We start from the raw sequence: 23,445 nt of genomic DNA, 5'->3' as shown, positions 1-23,445 counted from the left end.
AGGGGGCCCTTGGAAAGCTGTGAGTGGAATTTACTGTTACTGAATCATAGGAAGTCATGGTTGACCTGGCAACTTCGTAATTCGTCCCCCTCTTATTTTTGTGTACTTCTTTGTTTTGCAAATGTAATTATATTCTTATCAAGGATGTTGTATGGGGTGATTAACTGTAAAAAGTGGCTTCTATAATGTCATAGTAACTTTAACTTTGTCCTGAAATAATTGTATRTTCTCAAAGTGCATTGAAAGTATAATGTAAAGCTTCATCTGGGAAACCAACTTTCATTTTACATATGTTACAAATTGTTTTGATCAGATATTGATAATATCTGTCATTTAAGCTATACATGCAATCTTCACTCTTTTCAAACATCAATTCATTACTTCTCAACTCAAATAGYGAAAAACTGTGTGGGGTTTTTTCTGTTTGATAACAGTTACTGAAATAAATACAAGTATTAAGTGAATCTAAAGTATCTCAGAATGACAGGTGGCTAACAGAGACAATCTGGCATCTCTCACCTTCAGCCTGGGTCAACTACAGCAAGGAGGGCTTTCTGGCTTATGGTTTATGCAGTTGGTCTGGCTGTTGGGACCAGACGTTTCTGCTGTGGGTTTTGTCCAGTTGACTTTGAAGTTGTTGATACAAGATCCTCTTACTGTTGATTTCTCATAATAGTGTATTTTATTTATGCCCACCTTATGTGTTTTGAGGATAGGAAGTACCATGCTATTCTAAAACATTAGAACACAGACACAGTGAGCCGTGCCTCTGGATGGCTTGTGGTTTTTCAGGTTATGAGTGAATAACCTCCAGACCTCTTAGCTCCTTTGTGACTAGTTAATTTGTGCGTGAAAAGTACGTGGCTGTGTTGSTTTTTTAAAGTAGGAACTAGTGACTGCCAGATTARCRCGTCTCTTTGATSCATATGTCTGTCARAGGCCTCTGTAGCYRGTCTGGATGCAGCTGGAGGTCAGAGTGGTTCCTTGGGCTTCATTTCCTCTGCAGGCTGTAAGCAGAACATGAAGTAATTCATCACTTGCCACAGATGATTTACAATAAATCACCTCCTGACATGCTGCTGCATGAGATCTGCAGCACTCCCAGTACAGTGGAGCCTCGTAGGCTCTTTCTTTAGGCATTGCCTTAATGTTTAGARAAAAAATTGTCAGAATAAGAAAAAMCAAATTTGTTYCAAATGTGTTGTATATGGATCTGTGTATCCTTTATTTAGTTGCAGTTCCACTTTAAACATTCCTGCCTGCCTTTTTCTTTTTGGAGATAATTTTTTCATCCCCATCCTCTTTGTGCCACTGGGTTAGGCTTTGTACTCCTTTGGGCATCATGTTAACTTGGTGCTTTCTACACGGACTCAGGAATGGTCGTCAGAGACATATGTCCAATAAAAGCTTTCTGTTGTGAGGCTCAGTGAGACCTTTGCATTTCAAATGCAGCACCTTGATGAGAGCAAGCCCTACTAACTAGAAGTTGGGTGTTGTCCTGTGTTATTGAACTTAGAAAGTATCCTGGCAGAGTGGCTCAGGTTTTGCAGTCAAGTAGGGGAAGCACCCCATGGGGCTCTGTTCATTTTGTGTAGGAATAATTGGATTTAAGCCTTTGTTCAGCACCATTCTCATGTTAGGAGAGGGAGAACATACTTCTAAGAAGCCTAGACAAAGTCAGAGCAAGGTTTTGAAGCCTGCTTGCTCCAAGGTGTGCAGAGAAAAAGTAGATTACTGTCCCCTGAGAACTGYTTTGCCTTTGTCTCATGAGAGTTAYGGGGAAAGTGAATAACTAGAATGATGCATCTTGATGCCTTTATGAAACTGTTTTCTTAAGAGGTGCTATGGAATGACTGAGCTTGTCATCCTTATGTGCTTGCTTGGCATTAAAGGAACTAGATGATTTGCTTTTTCCAGCCAGAAGGAAAAATTGATGTTTTTTGAAAATTACAGCCTTCAGTCAAGAGTGGGAACTACGGCTGATCCTCTCCTTCATCACCTCAGCAGCAGGGACCTCAAACCACTGCCATCCCACAGGGAGGGTCCYTGGCTGAGCCTGGTTTAACTCTAGCTGAGCCTGACTGACCGGGGGCRCCCCTTGGGTCTCAGCCCTGGAGCACACAAAGCAGGAACTATTGGGGAAGATGGTATATTTAGCCACTTCTGCAGGGCATCTAATTTTAGAACTCTTGGTGGTGGTGGGTGCTTCCTTTCCCATGTCACCCCTGGCCTATTACAAGCCAAGGACAGATTGTCTGTCATGTAGCCAGCAGGGAAATAGATTCACTTGTAGATCATATTTCTCAATTAAAGTATTACAAGAAGGCAGAAGATCCTGGTGGTACTGAAAGACACTTTTGAATATTGGTTAAAGTAGCGAGGTCTGGCTTCAGGAGTGAGATAAAGTCGCTAGATGTTGTCCTTGTGAAGAGAGAGAAGACATAATCTGTTGAAGCCATTTGCCATTTTTTGCCTGTAAAAAAATCAAAACCAAGAAAGCAACCTGCTGGTCTTGACGTGGTCTCCTCCAGAGTGCCCGTGCCCCTTCTGGGAAGGTCAGCATTTGCTTAGGAGCTGCCCAGGATGATGATCAAGGAGAGTTCTCTGCAGAGGGACCCAGACCTGGGAGGGGAGCTAGCTTTCCTTGCCAAGGGCTGTGACTTTGTTCTTCCATCTCAATTCAAGAGGCGGCTCAAGTCCTTCCAGCAGGCCCAGGTTTGGATGCTTGGCATTTCTTTTTCTTTTACTTTGTATTTTTTTTTATTGGATCAGAGAATCAATCTGTGTCCCCTCTAGGCGTGTCTATTTGTAGAAAGTTATTTGCAGCTAGATACCAGCAGGTTTAAAAATAAACCTTCCAGGCTTAGCTTGCAGAGTTAAACTGTCTTTGTAAACAAGGGGAAAAATTAACAGCAAGGGCAGTGATTTAATATTGGGGAGAAGCAGTGTAAGACTSGAGTATTTTCTGTGAGGTTTTTTGTGTGATTGCTCTGCAAGTTTATTGTCGCATGTGGAAGAACCAGAAAGTTTTGCTGTCAGCTGTGAACTGTACAAATCTGTYCAGAACAGCCTACCTGGCTTGGGCTTTTATGATTTTACTGTTACAAAGTGCTTCTTTGTGCTGTTCTCTACTCTCTCTGGGCTGTAGCGGAAGGAGATAATAGAATCATTATCTCCTTCAAGGAAAAGACATTGAAGATCACAGAGTTGTAGCCAAAGAAATGGAAATTGTGCCACAGCTGCATGTTTTTGGTAAATCCCAGCGGCTGTACTCGCTTTCTGGARCAACTGACAAAAGATTGGAGTAATTTTGGCTAGGACACCAAATGGACATGTAGTCACTCCAGATTTACAGGGTTCATAATATGCTGAAATCGGCCCATCTCGAGCTTCGTCTATGTTTAAATAATGGTTGACTCRGTGAGGCAGTCAAAAAGTTGGAAGTGCAGTGCAGCTGTTTCCTAAGAAACAGCATTAAAATGGCTCCACAGCATATTGTGGCACATTTTTTCATGTGTTCTGGTGACAGGTTAAAGTACGACTCAGAGTTAATCTSTGGAACGTGTGTTTTTCACTCCCTGGGGGAGAATTGGATGAGGTAATAATGTGCAGTAATGGCTTGGGCGGGGCCAAGCAGTTCGGAGAGACTGTCAAGAAGCAGAGCGCAGCTGAATTCTTTCTCCGGAATCAGTCTGATCACTAAGGACATAMCCGGGGTAGGGTCTGCAGGAAGGGATGAGACCTCTAGGTAGAACAGCTTGCAAAAYGGGCAAGGCTTTTGTCCACGAGCYCTCTGGCTGGTGTGAAGTGGGAGCACCTCTGCTAAATGCGTTGGAAATGACGCTTCTGGGGCTGCCGGCCCAAGGCAAATGAACTGCTGCAGTGGGCACTTGGAGCTCAAAAGAGATTCTCTTCCTCTCCTTTTCCTTCTTTTCTTGCCACCTCCTCACCGTATATCACCCTTCTCTTGCGCTGGGCCCCACAGGTCTTTCTGTGAGTTGGCTTAGTTCACAACACAGTAAATCTCACCCAGCAGCAAAGCCCAGAGTGTTTGCTGCCTTGCCAAGGGCYGAATGGGTTCCCGGAGTGGCGATAGAGCTCTGGGCATGGAGGGCAGCGATGGGAGCTCTCCCACCCGGCAGCACTGAGGAGGTGTTAAATGCTGTGCTTTGCCAGGGGCTATACCTGTCTCTTGGGCTTGAGTTTGAGACTGGAGTTAACTGGGCTCACTAAGAAAAGTGCTGGCAGGTGAAAAGGTGATAAGGTGGTGATAGGGAGCAGAGAGGTGAATGATAGGTGCTTTGTGGAACACACAGGTGTTGGCCAGGAAGGTGGGGGAGGAGAAGGGTGCTGGTAAACCCCTATCTTAAGAGCTGGAAATTTCAGTTCTGGTGCTTATCGGTTGCAGGACTATTTAGGGAAGGATCAGAGAGCCTCCCATAGCAGTGTCAGGGGGGAGGAGGCGGGGTGCGGGAAGAAAGGTCTCTAATCCAACATCTCCCGTGTAAGAATGCTGTTTCTAACATTGGTCACATCAGCACTGGCTTTCCCCAAGGATAGGGATTCCCACCTGCCCCTCCTGGTGACCTCTCTCAGGCTGTAYTACCCCCAGTACCCTCCAGCCTGACCCTCCCAAGCTGCACTTTGGTTCTGGCCTCATTGTAACTGCACTTCTAAGAGCTACAGGCTGTGCTTAGCCCATCCCTTGGCTTCCTCTCTCCCTRGCTAGCCAGGGCCAGCCCTCAGTGTCTSCTGCTGCCTGATCCTGATCCCAGCTCTCTGATTTCCCTCCTGYRCATATCTGKCTGGTCTCTCCTCGTTCTTTTTATGAAATGAAGGCCCTAARCTGGTCCCAGCAACCCAGATGCAGCCTCACTAGTGTCAGACATGGAGATAATAACAACTTCCCATGTTTTCCTGGCTTTACTTCCAAGGCACTCTGGGACATCCTTTGCCTTATCTTTAATTAGCTCATGCTGCAGGCTTGCTCACTGTCCCCTCCACACCTTTCTGCAGGGCTGGTGCCCAACCAGTGGGTTCCCAGCCTGAGCTGGGCTGAGGGCCACGTCCAGATCTATAGGCACACTCGTCAGTGGAGGCATGTGAGGCCTGTGTTTGCAAAACTCAACTGGATAAGGCCATGAGGAACTTGATCCAACCTTAAAATTAGCACTGTATCTCCTCCCACCTAAATCCTTTTGGGATTCTGAGTTGCTTAGGTAGGGTTTGTTTTCATTTTTGTTTTGCTATGATGRGACTTTGTTTCTACTGGTGAGTTTATGTTTCCTGGAAGAAAATATTCTCTCCAGAAATGCATTTTCTCATAGCTCAAATATAGTGTTGTTTGGAGCCATGTGCAGATGGGCCTTTGTTCTTGCTGCCCTTAGAAAGGGGTAAGAAAGAGGCAGCAGGAAGGTTCATTGATGGGAAAGGTCTTCAGGGCAGGAAAGGAAGTGAAAGTCTCGAGCAAAAGAAACAAACCAGTTCTGATGAGCTTTGAGGATGGCTTGTGTCCAGGTACCATCAGACTTCAGGAAGGCAGGAATTATGAAAAATGAAAGGAGACATTAAGTCAGCACTGTGGACTGCAAGAGCCCAGGCTGAGTCACTGTACCCTAGAAAAGAAGATTACAGTATCCCATTTGGAAAAAAAGCAAGAAACTGGTAAATATATTATCTAGGACCCTGTTGGAGATTGGGGCCAGGAGGAAGGAGTAGAAAGAATTTGAGCACTTAATGCGATACTCTGTCCTTCCGTGGAGTTTTCTGCTGGGACTGGCACATTCGTGGGAGACAGGCTGGGATGGCAGAGCTTTAGTCTCTGCTTTGTGTAGCTACAATGAGGCTGTAGTTCTGTCTGGTTTATTTATAACACAGATGTCACTATTCTTGTCTGACCATAAATAAATTGTATAGCTGGCAAAAGGTGATACAGTGGATGGACAGATTCTAGTTAGGGTAAATTAACATAATGCTATAAAATGTTATTTAAAAGTGGCCTTTAGTTTCACTTTCCTCTTGAACAAAAATGAAAAAAAGTTTATTTGTTAGTTATAGGCAACAAAGCTGAAAGATTTATTAGGGTATGTGTCATTTTCTTTYTTAGCTGTCCTCTCTGAAAATGCACATCCTTGTGCATTTGTAGAAGTGTGTTCTACAAGGCAAACAGCATTTAAGGCTAATTTTATGCAATAAGAAACTGTTTATTTCCAAGGAATTTCCAGATAATTTCCCATCATACCACATTCTTTAATTTTTTTCACAACAAGTTGTAATTAACTTCTTCTTGTCCCCATAGTGGTTTGCATCTGGTTATACTCATCCAAGAGTATTAATTTGCAAGGTTGTTCTAGGGACCAGAATCCTCAAGGACTAGTTGCTGCTTGTTTTTTGTTTTTTTTTTCTCTTGGTGTTTTAAACAGCTCATTTCTTAGATGAGCAGGAAGAAGACAAAGTTCAAAAATTGTATTTCTGTTCCTGAGGCAGTATGTGAAAAGCAGCTGTCCCTGAGCAATACTTGCCCCCAGCTTGGCTTGGACTGAGCAGGAGGGAGTGAGTCAGTCTTACTGGGAAGGTCAGCTCAAACCTGAGTCTGAAGTGGCTCCCTCCTTCGAAGCCCAGCAGAGTTCCCTGTGTTTCTCCTACAGGTGTCTGACCTTCTGGCTTGTGTGGTGGTTGTGGATCAGGAAATCAATGTGTCCTCTCTGTTCCTGACTYGTGTGAGCCACTGCCAAGCACTGCTGGCTCTGGGAATACCTGGAGGCAGAGGAGTTTTGGGAGGTGGAAAGCTGGGCAGAGGGGGCGAGTTGAGTTCCAGCAGGGTCATCTCAGGCCGTGTACCATGTCGGGATGTGTTACATGCAGAACAGGAGGAAAATKGCCCAGTGCTACTGTGGGCCACTTGGGGATGTCCCTTGACGTGCCAAGAAAACAAAAATACAATTTTATCATTCCCTTGTACTGTAAGGGAAGGGGATGTATTGTTACAGTGAAGAGTCAGTGTCCTTTGAAAGAATGTCTTGGTTTGTGGAACTTTTTGTTAAGTTTGAGTCATTTCTCCTCGTTCCTCCCAGTGCTGGCAGCCAGGAGTGCCTGCGTGTCCTGAAGAGATTAGGGAGCAATAAACCTGTTTGTGAGAAGTGGACTTGGAGCTAACTGATGTGAAGTCCTATTATAGAAGTCAAGTGGCTGCAGTCGGCACCTCGATGTCTGTTCCAGCTTTGCATTGTTTGTATGAATATGGTGCTGTGAGGCACTGGCAGGGACTTCCCCTGTGCTGGGATCCAGAAAGGGAAAACTCCTGAGCAGAGCTGGGACCTGGCTGGAGAAGGCCCTGGCTGGACAGGGCAGGGTGGGGGTGGCTGGTGAAAGTAGCAGCGGTGATTTGTGTGATCCCTTAGCTGGGGCCGCATCCTCCCTCCCCACACACGTTCAGCCTGGCTGKGCTTTGCTTTTGGTGCTCTACTGAGGAAAGGGCAGGAGGAGCCAGAAGGGCTGTGTTATTTAACCCAGTGAACTGCGCTTCCAAAGTGAGTGTCCAGCTCTCCTCAGCTGAACCCCTGCCATCACCTCAGGTCACCTGTGCTGTCCTGCTGTGGGACACAATGACCAGGGCTGATGTGATGCTCACTGTCCTCCAGCTCTTGTGAGCCCCAGGAACGCCCTGAGCCTCAAGGCTACCCCATTCAAAGCTCCAGCATCACTCAGGAGCAGACACAAAGGAGAGCAGTTTCTGAGTAGGAACAGTCAAGGAAGGGGGGAGGAAGAGCAGATGTTGGTGATCAGGCTGGTTGTCCAAAGGTTAAGAGCCGTTAACACTGAATACTGATATTGACCGGAATATCAAAGGCTGAAGTGATCTCCAGCTTTTCCTGGATTGCAAGACACAGGAGAAGATGACTTGAAGAATCCCAGGCTCCAGGTTAATGTGTGGTTAAAGACAGAAAGTGTGCTCTGGCTGGTAGCATGTGTGTGCCAGTGTTCCTGCTCCTGAAACGAGACAGCATTTGGGACCAGAGAAGTCTTCCCATTTAAAGAAAGAGCCATGAAGCAGGGGAGTGAAGAGGAGGAAAATCCTTTTCTCTCTTCTTTCACTGGTCTCTGATGAATGTGTTATAAAGTATTATAAACTGCAGGTAAAATCAGTGCTTAAAGGAGCTTTTGCARTTTTCACTTCTTTACCTTACTGAAAACAAACCCATAGTTAGCTGAGGGATTCAACATGTGTTAAGAAAAAAGCTCCAAGTTTATAGAAAATAATAAGGCAAAGAGTTTAGTCAGTTCATCATATACATTCTTCTGCATTTAGTGGACTCAGAGTTGGCTGCTTTATCCTAAAACCATTTTGTTTTGAAACAGAATAAACAGAGTCGCAGCTGTATTTACTTGACTGTTGCCTTCTGAGCCTTATCACATATGTTGTTACATTAATAACTGCTCTCGCCTTGTGCAGTGGGAAAGCCTGTTGCCTTTTCCCAAGAGTGAGTGTCTTCATGAAGGAGCAGAGAATTCGTCATCCCTTGGCATTCCAGCAGCTGATTTTGCATCTTATACTGTAGTTACTTGTCAAAATTTAAAACATGTTCCCTCCCATGTCTGAAAAAATCCCTGGTTTAGGRTCTCACTGTATACTTAAATAAAATGCTGCCTGTGATGTAGAGCTAGAGCTAGAGATCCATTGGAGAGGAAATCCAGTGGGGATCACCATATCAGCCATATGTTCCTTACAGGCAGGAGAGGAGTGAGAAAAAGACATCATGTGAATGTCTAATGGCACTGTGCTAGCTGCTCCCAATTCCTGATGGAAAAATGCATTTACCAGTGCTCAGTACCTTCAACAAAATCGGGTCTGGGACTGTTTAAGTTGGGCACAGAATAAAAAGTTTCCTGAAATTGAGAAGGCAGTCTTGAAAATCTCCTCTTTATTTTCTGTGAAGCAGCGGTTTGGCAAAACTAATACTGCTCCCAAGGGATAGTAAATGTCCTTGTTTGAATGTAAGYTTGCTCCTACTTGAGGCAAGCCGTTTGTGTGGGTGGGTGCTCTGGTTCCAAGGGAAAATACTACAGAGCAGATACTTTTCTGTTCATGGGGCAGAATGACATGACCAAGACCAGCATGAGAAGAAATAGCATTGTCCTTGCCTGTGGAATTGCTGAGTTGCAGAGTGTGTTCTCCTGTGACTCAATAGTAAATCATAATCCACAGCTRCCTATGTAAAATGCTCAGAAATGGCATGAAAGCAGGTGTGACACATGCTAAATTTGCAGTGGTTCATAATGCAGATTTTTTTAATTGCCTATTTAAGATGCATTTTTATCCCTGTTCCATAATTTAATTGTTGGTGAGCTTTAATTTTCTCCTAATCACTGGAAGCACAAACTGTTTTTTCCTGCTCCATGTGCCATGCTGTTAAACAATGTTTGTTATTCATTGTATTTKCAGGTTCAAAGTAAACAAGACAAGAAGACAGGAACTTCACCCCCAGCCCCCCTGCAGCCCGTGGTCAGCCCTTGCACTCCTGTGAATAAAGTGCCTGTGAATAAAGCCACCAGCAGTACCCCTGTGCCCATAAACATTCCACGTTTCTACTTCCCTAAAGGACTCCCGAATGTCTGCTCTAATCATGAAGAAATCATTGCCAGGATTCAAGAGGCCTTTGCAGAGTTTGAGGATGAGAAAGCAAACATTTGTGAAATGGGGAAAATTGCTAAGGTAACTGTTGATGGGCTTGAAGGACTTTTCCAGCCTTAATGATTCTGTRATTCTGTTCTTTRGMGTCTTAATTTTGGGAGAGATCCTTTGTTTTAGTTTTGGTGTATGTTTCAGCTGTTGTAGGGGGAAAAAAGAACCATTATCCTTTTGATCTAAAGTTTTTTGTTTAGATTTAGATACTAGTAAACAAAAATTAGCTCAGTTTGCTGACTGTCACATCAGATGTGTGTGTTTGTTCTTGCTTTGATTTATGAAACAGATTTCTTAGCAAATACAAATTGTCTTTTTTTCTGTTCTTTAAGAGTTCTGCCCAGAAGATTGAGAAACTCAGAGGCGGAAACTTTGTGGCTTCAGGTAGTGCCAGCTGCCTTTTTGTAGCTGTCATGAGTTGTAGGTGCTATTTCAGTGTTGTGTGAGGAAGCAGTTTCCARCCTGCAGCTCCCTGGCTGTGGTAGAGGGAAATGCCCAGTCAGCCCCCAGCCCCTGAGCTGTGCACATTTGGTATCCACAACACTGGTGGTGCAGCTGGTGATGAGTTTTGCCTTCAGGGGACAGAGCACAGCTCTTGTGTGGGACCACGCTGCAGATGGTCCCTGCTATCTCCCTCTCCTTCAGCCGCAGTTTGCAGCGCTGCTGAGCTAAAGCCAGCACTTGTCTGATGCATCCTGTGTGTTCAGCTTGTCCTGAATGCATCTCTGGCACTGTCAACTGAGCAGTGATGGTCTCTCCAAGAGCAGCACTTGTCTTCCAAGAAGAAAGATTTTCCTGAAAGGAGACGCTAAGTTGTTTTTTTTGTTTTTAGAAGAATCCAGTCACATTATTTGTAAACCTGCTCTGAAAATTTGCATAGAAATGTTTGTTTGACCAAAAAAGGTTTGAACAGGGGAAAGGAGGAGGATGATGTAGAARAGACTTCTGCCTTTCCATCCGGTCTCTACATCTGTCTCTACGTGGATGTGCTCCTTGCCACTTAGTTATTGTAAGGCTGGCTTCTATTCTGTGGCATTATTGATAATGGTACCATTTGGGGCTCAGAAATAAATGCTTCAAAACCAGCTGCACAAAGAAAACCACAAAAAATAAATGTCATTCTTTTCTCAGAGGAACCAAACACCTGTAGTAGAAGCACAGCTGGCTGACTTAGAGATGGATAAATCAAAAAGCAGTTCTTGGGCTGATTGTTGAGATTCCCAAAAAAACATGCAGACCTGGACAAGAAGCTGAGAATGGGCTTGCAGGATASTCCTGCTTAATAGAAGAAGTGAAAGAGGCTTGGTGACAGAAATGATGCCTCAACTGCTTCTTCAAAATGTTCCTGCTTTCATTTGCTGTAACATCTTTCTTACCTGGCTCTGGCTGGRGTCCGTTGCACTCCCTCCAAGGCCAGTGGTCTGTGGATATTCTGATAACTTSTCTGGAGTYAGGACARTGGCTGGAAAGGTCTTYGTGGTAAAGAGGAGGTGTTTGAGCMGCTGAATATTTGACACCATTTCCACACGAGCTTTGCCAAGGCCTTAGTCCAGAATGCCAGATTTTTCCTGGGTGGTCAGAGCCAGCAGCCTCTGCARAGGCTGGTTCAAAACTGCTGGTCAGGGGCTCCTTTGGCTGGAATCAACCTCTTTCCCTGTGTGCTTTCACTTTTGTGTTCCCCTGCTGAGATCTTGCAGTGTTGGTGGTAGTGGATTGTGCTGGCTGGAAGGCACTGCACTGAAAACTGCAGGGTAGGATTTACTTCACCTTTAGGCATTAATTAGTTGTCTGTAATTGGACTTGAGGTTCCCTTGGTGCCAGTGAGAAGTCATCCCATACAGAGAATAGGGCCTCCTTTTTAGGGTGGGGGGWGATAGCTGGTGTGTGTGTCCTTCTGAGAGGAAGTGCCTGTCTCTCCTCTTCACTTTGTAGAGGATTTTGCTAAACAAAGATAAAGCTTAAGACCTTGAGTAGTCCAGATCCTTTTCTTAGCCTGAGAGGATATGTTTCTCAGCCACTTGAAAAGGCACATGACAAAGTAGAAAGTTATATGTGAATTCTCACCCTTGGCATGCAGTAAATGGCACACAGGTGAGTCAGAAAGCCTTTACCACTTGATTTCCCTGATGTAAAGGCTCAGTGGTGAGTCTGGTGTATAAACAAGCAGGTTCCTCTTGAGACTGCTTTTGTATTCCTCTTTGTCCTGGTGTTTCCTTGCAGATCTGTGGCTGCCCACTGTACTGGAAAGCACCTCTGTTCAGTGCATCGGGAGGAGAGAGGACAGGCCGTGTCTCTGTGCACTCCTTTGTGTCCATGTGGAGGAAGTGAGTATAGCAAATGCAAAACTCTGGAAACATAGATCAGCCTGCCATACAAGTATTTTTTTTTCTCTCCTTCTCCATCAAACTTTTAAAATAATTTTTCTGCTCTTTAAATGGATTAAAATCTCCATCAGCTTAAGCTTTTTCCCCCAAAACTCTCTGAACACTTGTTTCCATGTGATATCAACAAACTKGAAAGTAATTGTATAGATAATAAGATGTTTTGAGTTAGTTGGCATATAAAAKATATTTACAAGCTCCCCAGAAATGTCAGCTGTTGAAGATAGCTGGTAGATGTCTGTGAATTTGGGGTGCATTCGTCCCTGGCCTTATTGCTGCTGCACTGGTGCACTGAGCAAGTGCCATTTGGGAACTGGGAGAGGAGGTGTGTGATAGTGTTACAGGACAGAAAGAGGAATGTGCCATAAAGCATCATCATACAGTTGGATACTGCGGGAGCTTTAACAGTTGCCACCTTCCTCAGGCAAGCTGTGGAATTCACCTGTGGCGTTTGACAGTCACTTCCACGTGCCATGGGAACAGAGCTCTGGATGTCCACGTGCTTGAACTCAGAGGTGTGACTTGGAGCAGACTTGTTCTCTTGCCTAATCTTTCTCCCTCCAGGGCAATTCAGGATTTAGTCTACTTTGTGAAACACCTGAACTGTCTCCATCTCCTCTCCAGAGAGAGTTTAAGTTTTTTACTTAATTGGTTGCTTTTCAGATTCTTGACRTAGTCTTTAACCCTGAATTCCCAAAGTATTTCCTGTTATGATATTGTTAAAACAGCTTCCAGTTACCCTGGCAAATTTACAAAAATATTAGGGGTGACTGTGATCACTGAGTTTGTCTTGATACAGACAATACATACTTCTTTAGGTTCCTCCAATTACTCCTAATTAATCCCTCATGTATGATATCACATATTTTCACTTCTCTGATTTTCACATCCTTCAGGTATTTGCAGACTGTGGTCATGTCCCTCTTCTGTATTCTTTTAACCACCCCATTTCCAAGCCAAGCTTTGTATGCCTTTCTCACTTAATTGCTCTTTTAGAAAGATTTTTTTTTTTTTTTAATTCCCTCCTCTCCCTCTCTGACAGTTACAAAAATCTTTGCTGGAAAGCTAAAAGAAGAAATGTAATATTCCTGGTAAAGTTAGACTGCAGCTATGTGAACAGAGGTGTAACTTTAAACCAGGTATCTTTAGTTGCTGAAGCCTATTTTCAAGCTTCTTAGTAGGTGACTGACTTTCAAAATGCCATATGCTCACTTTTCCTCAAGTCTACTGGAATTGTTCAATATAAAACACTTCTGAATGTCAGCTCTTTTTGTTTATGGCTAAAACAGGGCTTTGGAATTCATYTTTATGTGCCAGATTTTTTTAAACTAAAACATTAGCACCTCTTTCTCTAGCTGATTTAGAATATATCTGTTAATTGGCAGTTTTCGTGATAGGAATGTACAGACAACAGGATTGCTAAATCTTTTTTTGCGTTTTTAAAAAAACCCGTTTTTGTAAAGTCTGCCTTTCCCAGAGTGATGAGGCCAGAATTAGCAGGAAACAAGTCAGTTTGATCTCTGCAGGAGAACTACAGCCAGTTCAGTACTCTCACTTTCAGGAGAGGAAGGTAGTGAATAATCACAGTAAATAATTAACAGTGCATTTATATTTTCACAGTTATTAAAGAAAATAGCTTAGTTTTCCGAGTTTCCCTTATKCTATGTGAACAATGTAGTGTTTGATATATCCAAATGTTCTGTTCTGTTACTGGTGTTTGGTAAGTGTAATGCAGCTCTCTCCTCATGWGTTTCTCTGTTTGGATTGAGTCAGGTAACTATGATACCTTTGGACAGTGCAGTGTTTTGTGTGAGAAGAAGGCAGGGACAAAGAATTGGTCTGTTGGATGCACAGTGTCAGCCAAAGGGGACTGAGTTTACACACTTCCCCAAATACTCAGGCCTGTATTGCCTTCATTAGGCTGCTCTCCATGGCTTGGGTGCTCAGCACCATATGGGCCATAATTAACAAGGGATGCTCTTTTTCCTTCTCAGAAGTGTTTTTTCTGGGTGAGTATTCAGTCCCTGTAGTTTGGCAATCTCCTCAAATACTGCAGTGTAGCAAAAGGTTCTGCTGGAGAGCACTCCTGTGGCATATCATTGGGCTGGAGCGTTCACTTGGGTGAGCCTGCAGCACTGGCAAGAGTCAGCTTACTTACTCTGATTCCACAGCTGCTTGGTGAGAAATCTGCTTTACCACAGCACTGTTAAGCTGGAAAAAATCCCCACTGGGTGCCCTGGTGCTGCTGAAAGACCTTGAAGGAGGTGCTGGTGGTGTGAGGGCAGCTTTTGCACGRTTCCCAGCACAGGTGTATGGTGCTTTAGACTCTGTGAGCTGCCCGTGGCTCCTGGAGGCCAGAGAGCTGCAAAGGACTGCCAGTGACTCCTCCCCTCTCCCACAGAATCCTGCGGAACTGCCACGATGATGCCTCCAGGTTCACTTCCCTGTTGGCAAAGCCTGGCTGTGAGTGCCTGCAACAGGAGGACTTCATCCCACTGCTCCAGGTACTGGCACAGCTCTGCTGGGAGGGGTGGGCACTGAGCTGCATTCATTGGACACCTTCTTTATTTCCATGGCCTTAAATGTTTACCAAGGACGAGCAGACCTTTGGTTTGAACAGCACCTGAGTGGGGTTCATTTTGGAGTGAAATAGAAATGAGCATTCTAAGTGGACTGGTTTRCTTAAGTGCCAAACCAGATGCAAATCCTGCYAAAGGCACTGAGGGCTGGTCTCTTGTCAGGATTTGTGTTTATCAGTGCCTGGTAACCAGGCTGAAATTTGCCCCATTGCTCTACATGGATATGGGGAAAAATGCTTGTTGCTATTGTTAGTCAAGCACAACATRAAGCCTATTGGAAAAGTTGGAGATGTTGCTTGGCAAGACAGTTATAATTGAATTTGCCTAGCCAGACTACCAGATACAGTATCATGTGGAAATCTTGGCAAAATTTCTGCAGTTCCAGTTKTTCTAAACCTGCTAGTGCACAATTCCCACTGCTTATTTTTTTTCCTAATAGTCATACTAAATCTGCTCCTCCTGATTTAATGTMTTTCTTTCCCTTTTATTAATTTTTGACGAAGTATAATTTTTTTAATTATTTGTGGCCATCTAGGTCTTCCCTATGGTGTTTCTATAAATCAAGTCYACGTGCTCCTCTGATCAGCTGTTGTACTTTTTCTGATCTTTTCCATGCATCCCTAGATTTCTCACACTGTGTTGCCCTTTGGSCAAGACCTCTGTGGAGATGCAGCTYTGGGGAATGTTTTTCTRTCTGTGCTGGCTGATTGTGTCTCTCAGACAGGACTGGRGCTGTGATGGGTGAATTTTCTCATGTTGCCCTTCATCTCTTCTCCACTGGGCACGCTGCCTTTCCTGGTGGATTGCAGCTCTGTTCTGTAGCTCCTGGTGCAATCCAAGGCGTGCACAGTCCTGTCTGTCAGTCAGCCAGAGATCAGCAAAATTACCCTGATTTAYACCAGCATCTGAGATATCCTGTTAAACTGCCCAAAATTTGGGCATATCATACCCCTGAGGGGCCCGTGGCATGGAACAGGCAGAGCAAAACCTGGAACGCTTTGAAAGGGGAGAGGAGTCAGACGTGGAGAAATTACACAGGCATTGATTCATACAGGAGCTGAACTAATTCATTCAGGATCTGAGCAGTTTCTGCACGGATCTGATCATGCAGATTTGGCATCGTGAGCCAGTGTTTGGCTTTAAAAAAGCTGGTGTTGAGAAAAAGGCATCTCCACAGGTAGTTCAAGAGAATTTTGGAAAAGCAATAATCATAAATGTAAGCATTCTGAGCTTTCATTGTTGTGGACRTAAAAGGGACTTTCTCAAGGAATGTATGTTTCTGACACCAAATGTTAGTATCTTCAATGAATGGAGGAAAACAAAAATCTTGGAGAGGAGATAGTTGACCATGCAACTAAGTAATTTTTGTCTCGTTCGATGAAAATGAGTTTTCATGCACTCACTAACTCTCTTCCTTTGTTTTTCTGYCCTTAAATAAATCAAACTGACCCACCAGGTGTGTCTTGCCCAGCAGTGTATTATATTACAATAATAGAAGGTTCACTTGATAGATTAAAAGATTTCAGTTTTATCGTTAACACTGCAAGTAGCAAAARTATTGGTTTGTAAACCCAGTAACTTCTAAGCCTTAAAGGGAGAAGAAAATCTATTTCATCTCATTTTCTCTTACCTTGCAGGATGTGGTGGAAACACATCCTGGCCTCACGTTCCTGAAGGATGCTCCGGAGTTCCATTCCCGGTATATCACAACGGTAGGCTGCCTGTTTGATCCCCTGTGATGCCACTGCCTCCCKTTGGGATCTGTCACTGCTCCCACCAGCAAATCTTTCAGTTATTTCAAATAATAGGTGTTTTTAATATTACTGGCAATGAGGTATTTTAAGAACTGCTTCCAAAGGAAATATTAATCTGCCTGTGTGTGCAAGGRGTTATTCAGAAGGTTAATAATGATTGTTTCTGGTCTTAAGCAAATCTATAAAAATATAGTTTTTGGCCTGATGAATGAAGATGTTCTTTGGTCTTTGAGAGCTGAATTGTGCTGGGCTGCTGAAACATGGAAGGCTGGCTATTTGAAGGTTTCTGTCACTGGGGCTTGGAGAATCTGTGACTGTTCCCCAGCACAAAATATCCTTTGCCTTCAGGGAGCTGCTGTCCAACCCTCCTCYTGTCAGGGTGCCTGTCCAGGCTCTGTGTGCCCAAGCTTTTGTGAGTGGGTTTGTGGCTGGGGTTTGTTCAGTAGCTTTGTTCCATCTCTGTAGTCAGCACTTAGGCTGGTGTTTTACCTGAACACATTTGTACTCTTTTAAGCCTTGGGTTTGACTYGTATTCAGTGTGAATCTGGATAAAAGGTATAAATATTGGGATGTTTTACCTCTACAGCTGTAACAAATCAAATAATGACAGCCCTGGTGGGAGCGGTATCTTGACAGGGCTCAGGGCTTAAAGTTTCTCCTGTTTGCTTGCCAGGGCCTGCCTGGGGCTGCACCACGCACGGCAGCTGGGAGGCTTCTGGCACACATGGGCTTGTTCCTTCCCTGTGAGGAGCAGATGGTACAAAGACACTTTCTCTGGGCAAACCCTGAACTGTCACACTAATGAAAATGTACCATGAGAATCCATTCTAAATGTTTTAGATGCRCTTGAACATGACAGTGAACAGCAGTGTATAATCAACATAGTTAGTCCTTGTGGAGCAAGACAACATAAACATTAAGCCAGAACAGCTATGGGAATAGCCAGGGAATTATGGAGCCACGTGAATGGGTGAGTGTTGAAAGTACCTGTGCACCCTGGTGTTTGGTGTTTCAAGTGCATGGAGGGGTGAGACTGAAAGGTTTAAGGTCACATGAGTTGGTTTTTGACTGCAGTATCTATGGGTCAGTGCCATGTGTGTTTGTCCTGGCTGCTGACAAAGGCACTTCTCTGTATCTGCCTTTTTGGGTTCCTCTTAAGTCACACACTGTTCCTGTATTTTTCAGGCCAGCAAGAAATGTCTTTGTAGAGTAATCCCCACATGACCACCCTTACTGCCCTTTCTGGACTCGCCAGGGCCACTGCAGGGTGTGACTGATACCAGCTGTATGGAGCTGAGCTTCCACTTCCAGATAACTGAAGTGCAGGCTTCTAATAAAGGGCAGCACCTTTTCCTTCCTCTCTCYTTTTCCACCACTTCCTTGGTGCCTGGGCACGGTGCTGTGTCACCAAAGAAGTCACAGAACCAGACTCCAATAAGTACCTGAAGCTCCTCAGTGCTTCTTGGTCCTGYTTGTGTGTCCACTGTGCTTTCCTGCTGCAGCCAGGGACTTTGGGCACCCTTTCTGGCAGTGCTGGGAGAGGTGCATTCCAAGGCTTGTTGCCAAGGCTGCAGGGAATGGTGGTGCCTGTGGCTGAGGCCAGGGCTGTGAGCAGCAAGGTGACAAAGGCAAGCTGTCCTTCAGCCCTCAGGAAAGCACTGCTCTGGGGGTYTGTGCTGACAGCAGAATCACTCTGGGCTGGAGCAGGGTCAGCAGGRCAGGCAGGAGGCTGTGGGCAGTGGTGCCCATCTGGAGGGGCAGCACTTGGCCTCTGCAGCAGTGGCTCTGTTTTCTGATRGCAGGAGTTCCTATTGCTCACCTCTCCTTTCACAGGCCGTTTGGCACATCCCTCTTTAATGATACAAAATCCAGCATTTCCACCAGGAGGTAATGAAGGAAACAGCTTTGTCCTTGGATTTTGAGACCACTTGGATCATTTTGATTGCTTCAAGGTAGAGTGCTTCAAACCTCCTTACAGAGCCAGAATGCTGTATTTGCTGCCACCCAGGAATTACAGTTGATGTTTGTGTTACAGATGAGGGCCATAAGGACATGTGGTTTTGTGTTCTTTGCTGGGTACAGCAGCACTTGGTTGAATCTCCCGGAGAGTGAGCTCACAGTCTAGGATGGGTAAGATGTGTATGCACCTTTCAGTTTTTATTGCCACCTCAACACCTTTTAAAGGTGTCTTTTGTATACAACAGGCTGGAATTTTGTGTCTCATATCTGTTTTATTGGCCACTGTTTTACTAAACGAGCTGTGTTTGTTTCAACAGAGTCCAACTCCTGAAGCTGGTGAAGATGATGCAGAACATCACAGAATATCACAAAATAGCCTGTGGCATTTATTGTAAAGCTTTAAGTGTGATTTCTACCCACATGTTCAAACCAGGCTCAGAGTTAGCAGTGCGTGCTTCTCTTGGMAAGCTGTCAGCTAAAAACAACTTAAAAATTAAAGCTTGTGGAAGAGTGTTTCAGTTTATACAGTAGCACCAATGCAATTGTGTAAGGGGACAGTGGCCACGGGGGTTAATAAAGCTTCCTGTTTTGTCCAGAAATTGTATTGCTTTTGTCCTTGTGTGGGAAGATTGGGGAAAAGTCTGGAACTCATCCATAAATGGTTTGGGCCTGGAGGTCAATAACATGAGAATAATGGGCAAGGAGAGAGGGGCTCCTTCTTCCAAAAATTAATTAGAAGTTTGGCTCCATAATCCTTGTGCCCCACTCCAGCTCAGGATGTTCTGTGGGTCTGTGGTTATGTACTGAACTCAGAAAAATTAAGCCATGGCYTGAGTCACAAGTGTGCCTTGCATGCTGCAGATCATCTCAGGCTGGGTTGTTCTAGGATGTTTCCCAAATGCTTTTTTTGACAGCTTGGTGTTTACAACCTGGAAAAGAAAGAGAAGTACTGAGATTTTATAGTGAGATATATACTATGTACTATCCACTGAAACTGGACCATTATTTGAATAGTAAAGCCTACACTGAGTAACTGGACGTGGTAAGAGATGAAAAGAGAGCCCAGTTTATCTCTGACTGGCATAGTTTTACAGACGGGTGAGGAAGGACCAGCTGTAACACCTTTATCAATGTGGTCTGATAGACAAACAGTTTTTAATGTGTCACAAACGGGAATAGTTTGTTGTCTTTTATTACCCTGCAGGTAGAGGAAAAGGAGAATTACTGGTATGGGGTCTGTTTCTGATTCTTGGGAWTGCTATTTTTGAGTCCTTGGGATGGTTTGAACACCCTGTATTGTTAAGAGTTGCTGCAAAATTGTCAGGTGTGCTGATGGGTGATGTGTGAGCTGAGAGCCACTCCAGTCTCTGAGCTCTTRTGCAGTCTGGAAGCAAAAGCCAAACAAAGTCCAGAAATAGAGTCCAGAGTAGCAGTGGCTGCCAAAGGCATTAAAGAAGAAACAAATGTGCTTAAGACCAGAAAGAATCATTGTGGTTACCTAGTCTGACCTCTTGTGCTACACAGGCCACAGAATATTGCTCAATGATTGCCACAGTTAGRATAGATCTGACACCCAGCTTTAGAAGGACATCCACTTCTCAGGCCTTGAGTSATGAAGAGCCTGCAGTGTCATGTTCAGCTAAGTTCAATCTATTAATTCTCTTTCTTCTGGGTACATTTGAATCCTCACATCATTCTTRTTGCTCTCAGAGCTGTGTGCCATCAACAATTACTGTCTCACTGTGTGTCCCAAAGCAGACTGTTGGGAGCAATCTCATTCTTGGACTAAGAACCAGCAGTTGTGTGACTGAGTCCAAGGACAGCCTTTCAGTGGTGGTTGTCCACTTGGAACTAGTTCTGAATGAGAAACAAACCCATCCCATTTAATCTGTTAGCTGCATTAATCTCTGTAATGTTCACATTGTTATGTAAAGTTAACTTTTTTGTTGGAATAGTGTGCACCAAAGGTTACCAAAATTCTGGGGTAATGTGCCAATGTGTCAGAGACATCAAAGGTTTGTAGTAGGTTTGGTCAACAAGATTTCAGTGCTGATAGTCAAATTAATTCTGCTCCTCCTTTCTCATGCTGGTGATATTTATTTGTTGTTGTTTGCCCTGATAGGTTTGTTCCTGCATGTGCTTGGTCACACATTTGTGTTTTCCCCACTCTGTGATGTTACTTGACAGGCTAGCAAGGAGCAGGTTGGGAAGGGCTGTTTGCTGTTTGAGGAGCTTGGGGGTGAGCTCAGGCTCACATTGCGAGCTATCTTCTTTTGGCTTCTGAGGGTCTGTGTCCCTCCCTCATGATTTTTGCTTGCTTTCACCAAAGGCAGATCTGGAAAGGTGGCAAATGAAGTTAACACCTGCCCAAAAGAATTGCAGACAGAACCTTTCCTTCTTACTTTCAGCAGAGGCACTGGGAACACAAGGCATTGTTAYAGTTACAATAGGTCACACATTAATTGTGTCTTTCATTTACATGTCCTGCTTCCTCTGTAGGATTCAGAAGAAGCAGAAGTCCCTTTTTTTCCCCCTAGAACCTTATTTCATTGGGGATTCATGAAAGCTACAGCTCCTTAAACCTGAAAAACTCWGTTTTAAAGTGATTCATGAGCACTTTGAACACATTGCCTGACATAAATAATACATCTGCATGCCCAATGAGGTGATTTAAAAACAGTGAAAGTGTTTGCAGACTGGGAATGGRTAACATTGTTCAAGAAGCAAAGGTTCTGACTGTGTAGTGAATTAAAAATAGTAATGTCTACAAAAAAGATCACAAAACAAATTTTAAAAAAGAAGCCTCCTTAGGTGAGGGAATGAACCGTTACTGCATTTAAATTCCCAAACTGTGGTGTTCCAGGAGTTGATTTCAAGAGCATTGTTCATGTGTTGCAGGTTATACAGAGGATATTCTACACAGTCAATCGATCCTGGTCGGGGAAGATCACTCTAACAGAGCTGAGGAAAAGCAACTTCTTGCAAGTATGTGGGTTTCTGTGGGAGCAGGATCCAGAGTGCAGCAAACCTTGTTCCTGTGGCTGTAGGGTGAGGGAGCTGGGCCTGGGATGAGCCAAGTGCTCAGTGCCTGGAGGCTGCTGGGGCTGCTGGAGAGCTGTGTCTGACATGAGAAGAGCAGGGACAGRAGTGGCCCTGGGGCATTGAAAGGGCAGGGGGTGACYGTGCACCAATTCTGGGGCCACATGGAGCAGCCTGGCCCCTGGTCCAGCCAGCAAGAAGGGAAGCAGGACACAGCAGGACACCCATGTGAAGTGCCTCACAAGAAGCCAAGAAGAGCTGCAGGAGTGCCAGGAGTAGGAGAGCCAATTTCCTGCCTCGAAGGCAGCYCTCAGCCCAAAGCGAGCTGGTCAGGAACATCTCTGCAATTGCAGGTCGAGGCACCTTGGGAATTGATCTCCACAGGATAATGAATGGAGCTCAGTTCTTGTTTCAGTGCCAGCAGTGTGTCCTTATGGCACATTTGGATCTCTGTCCTCTGTGCATTTGCCCAAAAGARCACCAGGGTAAAACTGTCTCAGGCTGCTCATGTCCAGCCCAACCAAAAGGGCCAGAAAGTCTTTAGGTTGAAAGGTGAAGGACTTGGCTAGAACACTGAGACTTCCCTCCTGTGTCCTGTTTGCCCTTCCAGGCACAGTGTGCTGTCTTCCTCAAACCCCTTTTGTTTTCTCCTTTCAGACRTCACCTCTCCTGCTGACCCCATCAGCTAATGGAAAAATGGGTGCTCCTTTGAATTGGCTCATGCCAGYCCAAGCTCTGGGATCCCAGTTGCTCCCCAGTCTCTCTTACAAATAAATCTTCCAAGCTTATCCTGCATCTTTATTCTCTCATTTTTTCCTTTTAAACCCTCTCTCCCTTTGTCTTCTTCTGTAGCTGCGCTGCCTTTCCTCTCCTGCAGCAGGGAAGTTAGCAGCTCTTTGTTGCATGTGTAAATGGCATCTTTGGGTGTGAACTGCAAAAGAAAAAAAAAAGTTTGGGCAAAAGCTCCGGGAGTGATTATGTGCAAAAAGGGGGAGATATGCACACAGTTTGGAGAGGGCAGTGAGTGATGGACCAAAGGTGTCACCAGGTCAGAACAGTGCAGGTCTGGCAGTGCCCTCCTGTTACCTCTGCCCCAAACTTCACTGAGCCTGGTACATAGCAGGATGTGAGASTTTTGTTTGGGTTCAGTTGGATTCCTTGGATGTGGAGGTGGCTGGAAGTTGGTATTGAAATACTGGTGYCAGCATAGGTGCACAGCATCTGTTTGTGTGGCTGTGGATAGCAGGGTCACTGAGCCTGCCTGCCTGGGGACACCATTCCCTGGGATAGCTCAGGCTGTGAGGGCAGAGGAGGCCAGGCCTATGGCTCACTGCAGCCATTATTTGTAAAACAAGAAGGCTTCTGCATCCTGTGGCCTCAGCACTGAGAAGAAAAGTAGGGAGGTGACACTGGGAAACATTCAGAGCCCTCSTGTTGCTGGCAAGGACAGGAAGGTGTGAAGTGGGAATGAAACATGGGTATTATCACTAAATGTTTCCTAACAAGGCATGTCAACAGATGTTATGGCTGGAAATGTCTCTGAGCTTCCCAGTTAAACCAGAATGATAAGAGGCTGCCAGTGATAGCACAGGGAAGTCAGTGAAATCAGTTTGGGATCCATCCCTCCTGCCCCAGTCCAGCTGTGGGTCTGGGACAAGACTTGATTTTGTCCTTCAGGAGGCAAACAGGGGTGTGTGATGTGTAAGCACATATCTCAGTTCCTGAAGAGGACCTACCTGCTGCTGGAAGTGGCTCTARGAGTCTCTGGTGCATGTCAGAAATGTTTCCCAGACCATGGATCCCAGCTGACAGCAGTTTGTGTTCCTGTTTCTTGGCCTCACTCTTCACTACAGCTGAAAACGAGTGGGAATTGTTTTTGACAGGAGTGGCAGAGATGTTGTGTGCTAAGCAGGATGGCCAAGCCAGGTGCTCTGTGAGTGCCTGTAAAGGAATGCAGTGGTATCTCTTGGGGAAAGGCTGCACTTTGGGTTGGTTCYCAGGGCTGTGTTCACCTTCCTGAGAGACTGGAGCACTTCAGCTGCTGAGCTGTG

At 44.9% G+C, this 23,445-nt stretch overlaps 1 protein-coding gene across 2 annotated transcripts in view; it reads left to right on the top strand.

Moving 5' to 3' along the window:
* PPP2R3A (protein phosphatase 2 regulatory subunit B''alpha) overlaps positions 1–23,445 on the top strand; it is a 54,731-nt gene that overhangs the window by 18,127 nt on the left and 13,159 nt on the right. For both annotated transcript variants that reach the window (XM_057379605.1, XM_057379606.1), the window contains exons 3-7: positions 9,443–9,712; positions 11,903–12,006; positions 14,465–14,567; positions 16,280–16,354; positions 21,254–21,340. In XM_057379605.1, coding sequence (XP_057235588.1) covers positions 9,443–9,712; positions 11,903–12,006; positions 14,465–14,567; positions 16,280–16,354; positions 21,254–21,340 — 639 coding nt within the window. The remainder of the gene's footprint in view (positions 1–9,442; positions 9,713–11,902; positions 12,007–14,464; positions 14,568–16,279; positions 16,355–21,253; positions 21,341–23,445) is intronic.

The sequence above is a fragment of the Malurus melanocephalus genome, unplaced genomic scaffold, assembly GCF_030028575.1.
Source record: "Malurus melanocephalus ecotype Western Australia unplaced genomic scaffold, MMel_1.1 scaffold_412, whole genome shotgun sequence".
Classification (NCBI taxonomy): domain Eukaryota; kingdom Metazoa; phylum Chordata; class Aves; order Passeriformes; family Maluridae; genus Malurus; species Malurus melanocephalus.
This window is presented reverse-complemented; position numbering and strand designations above follow the sequence as displayed.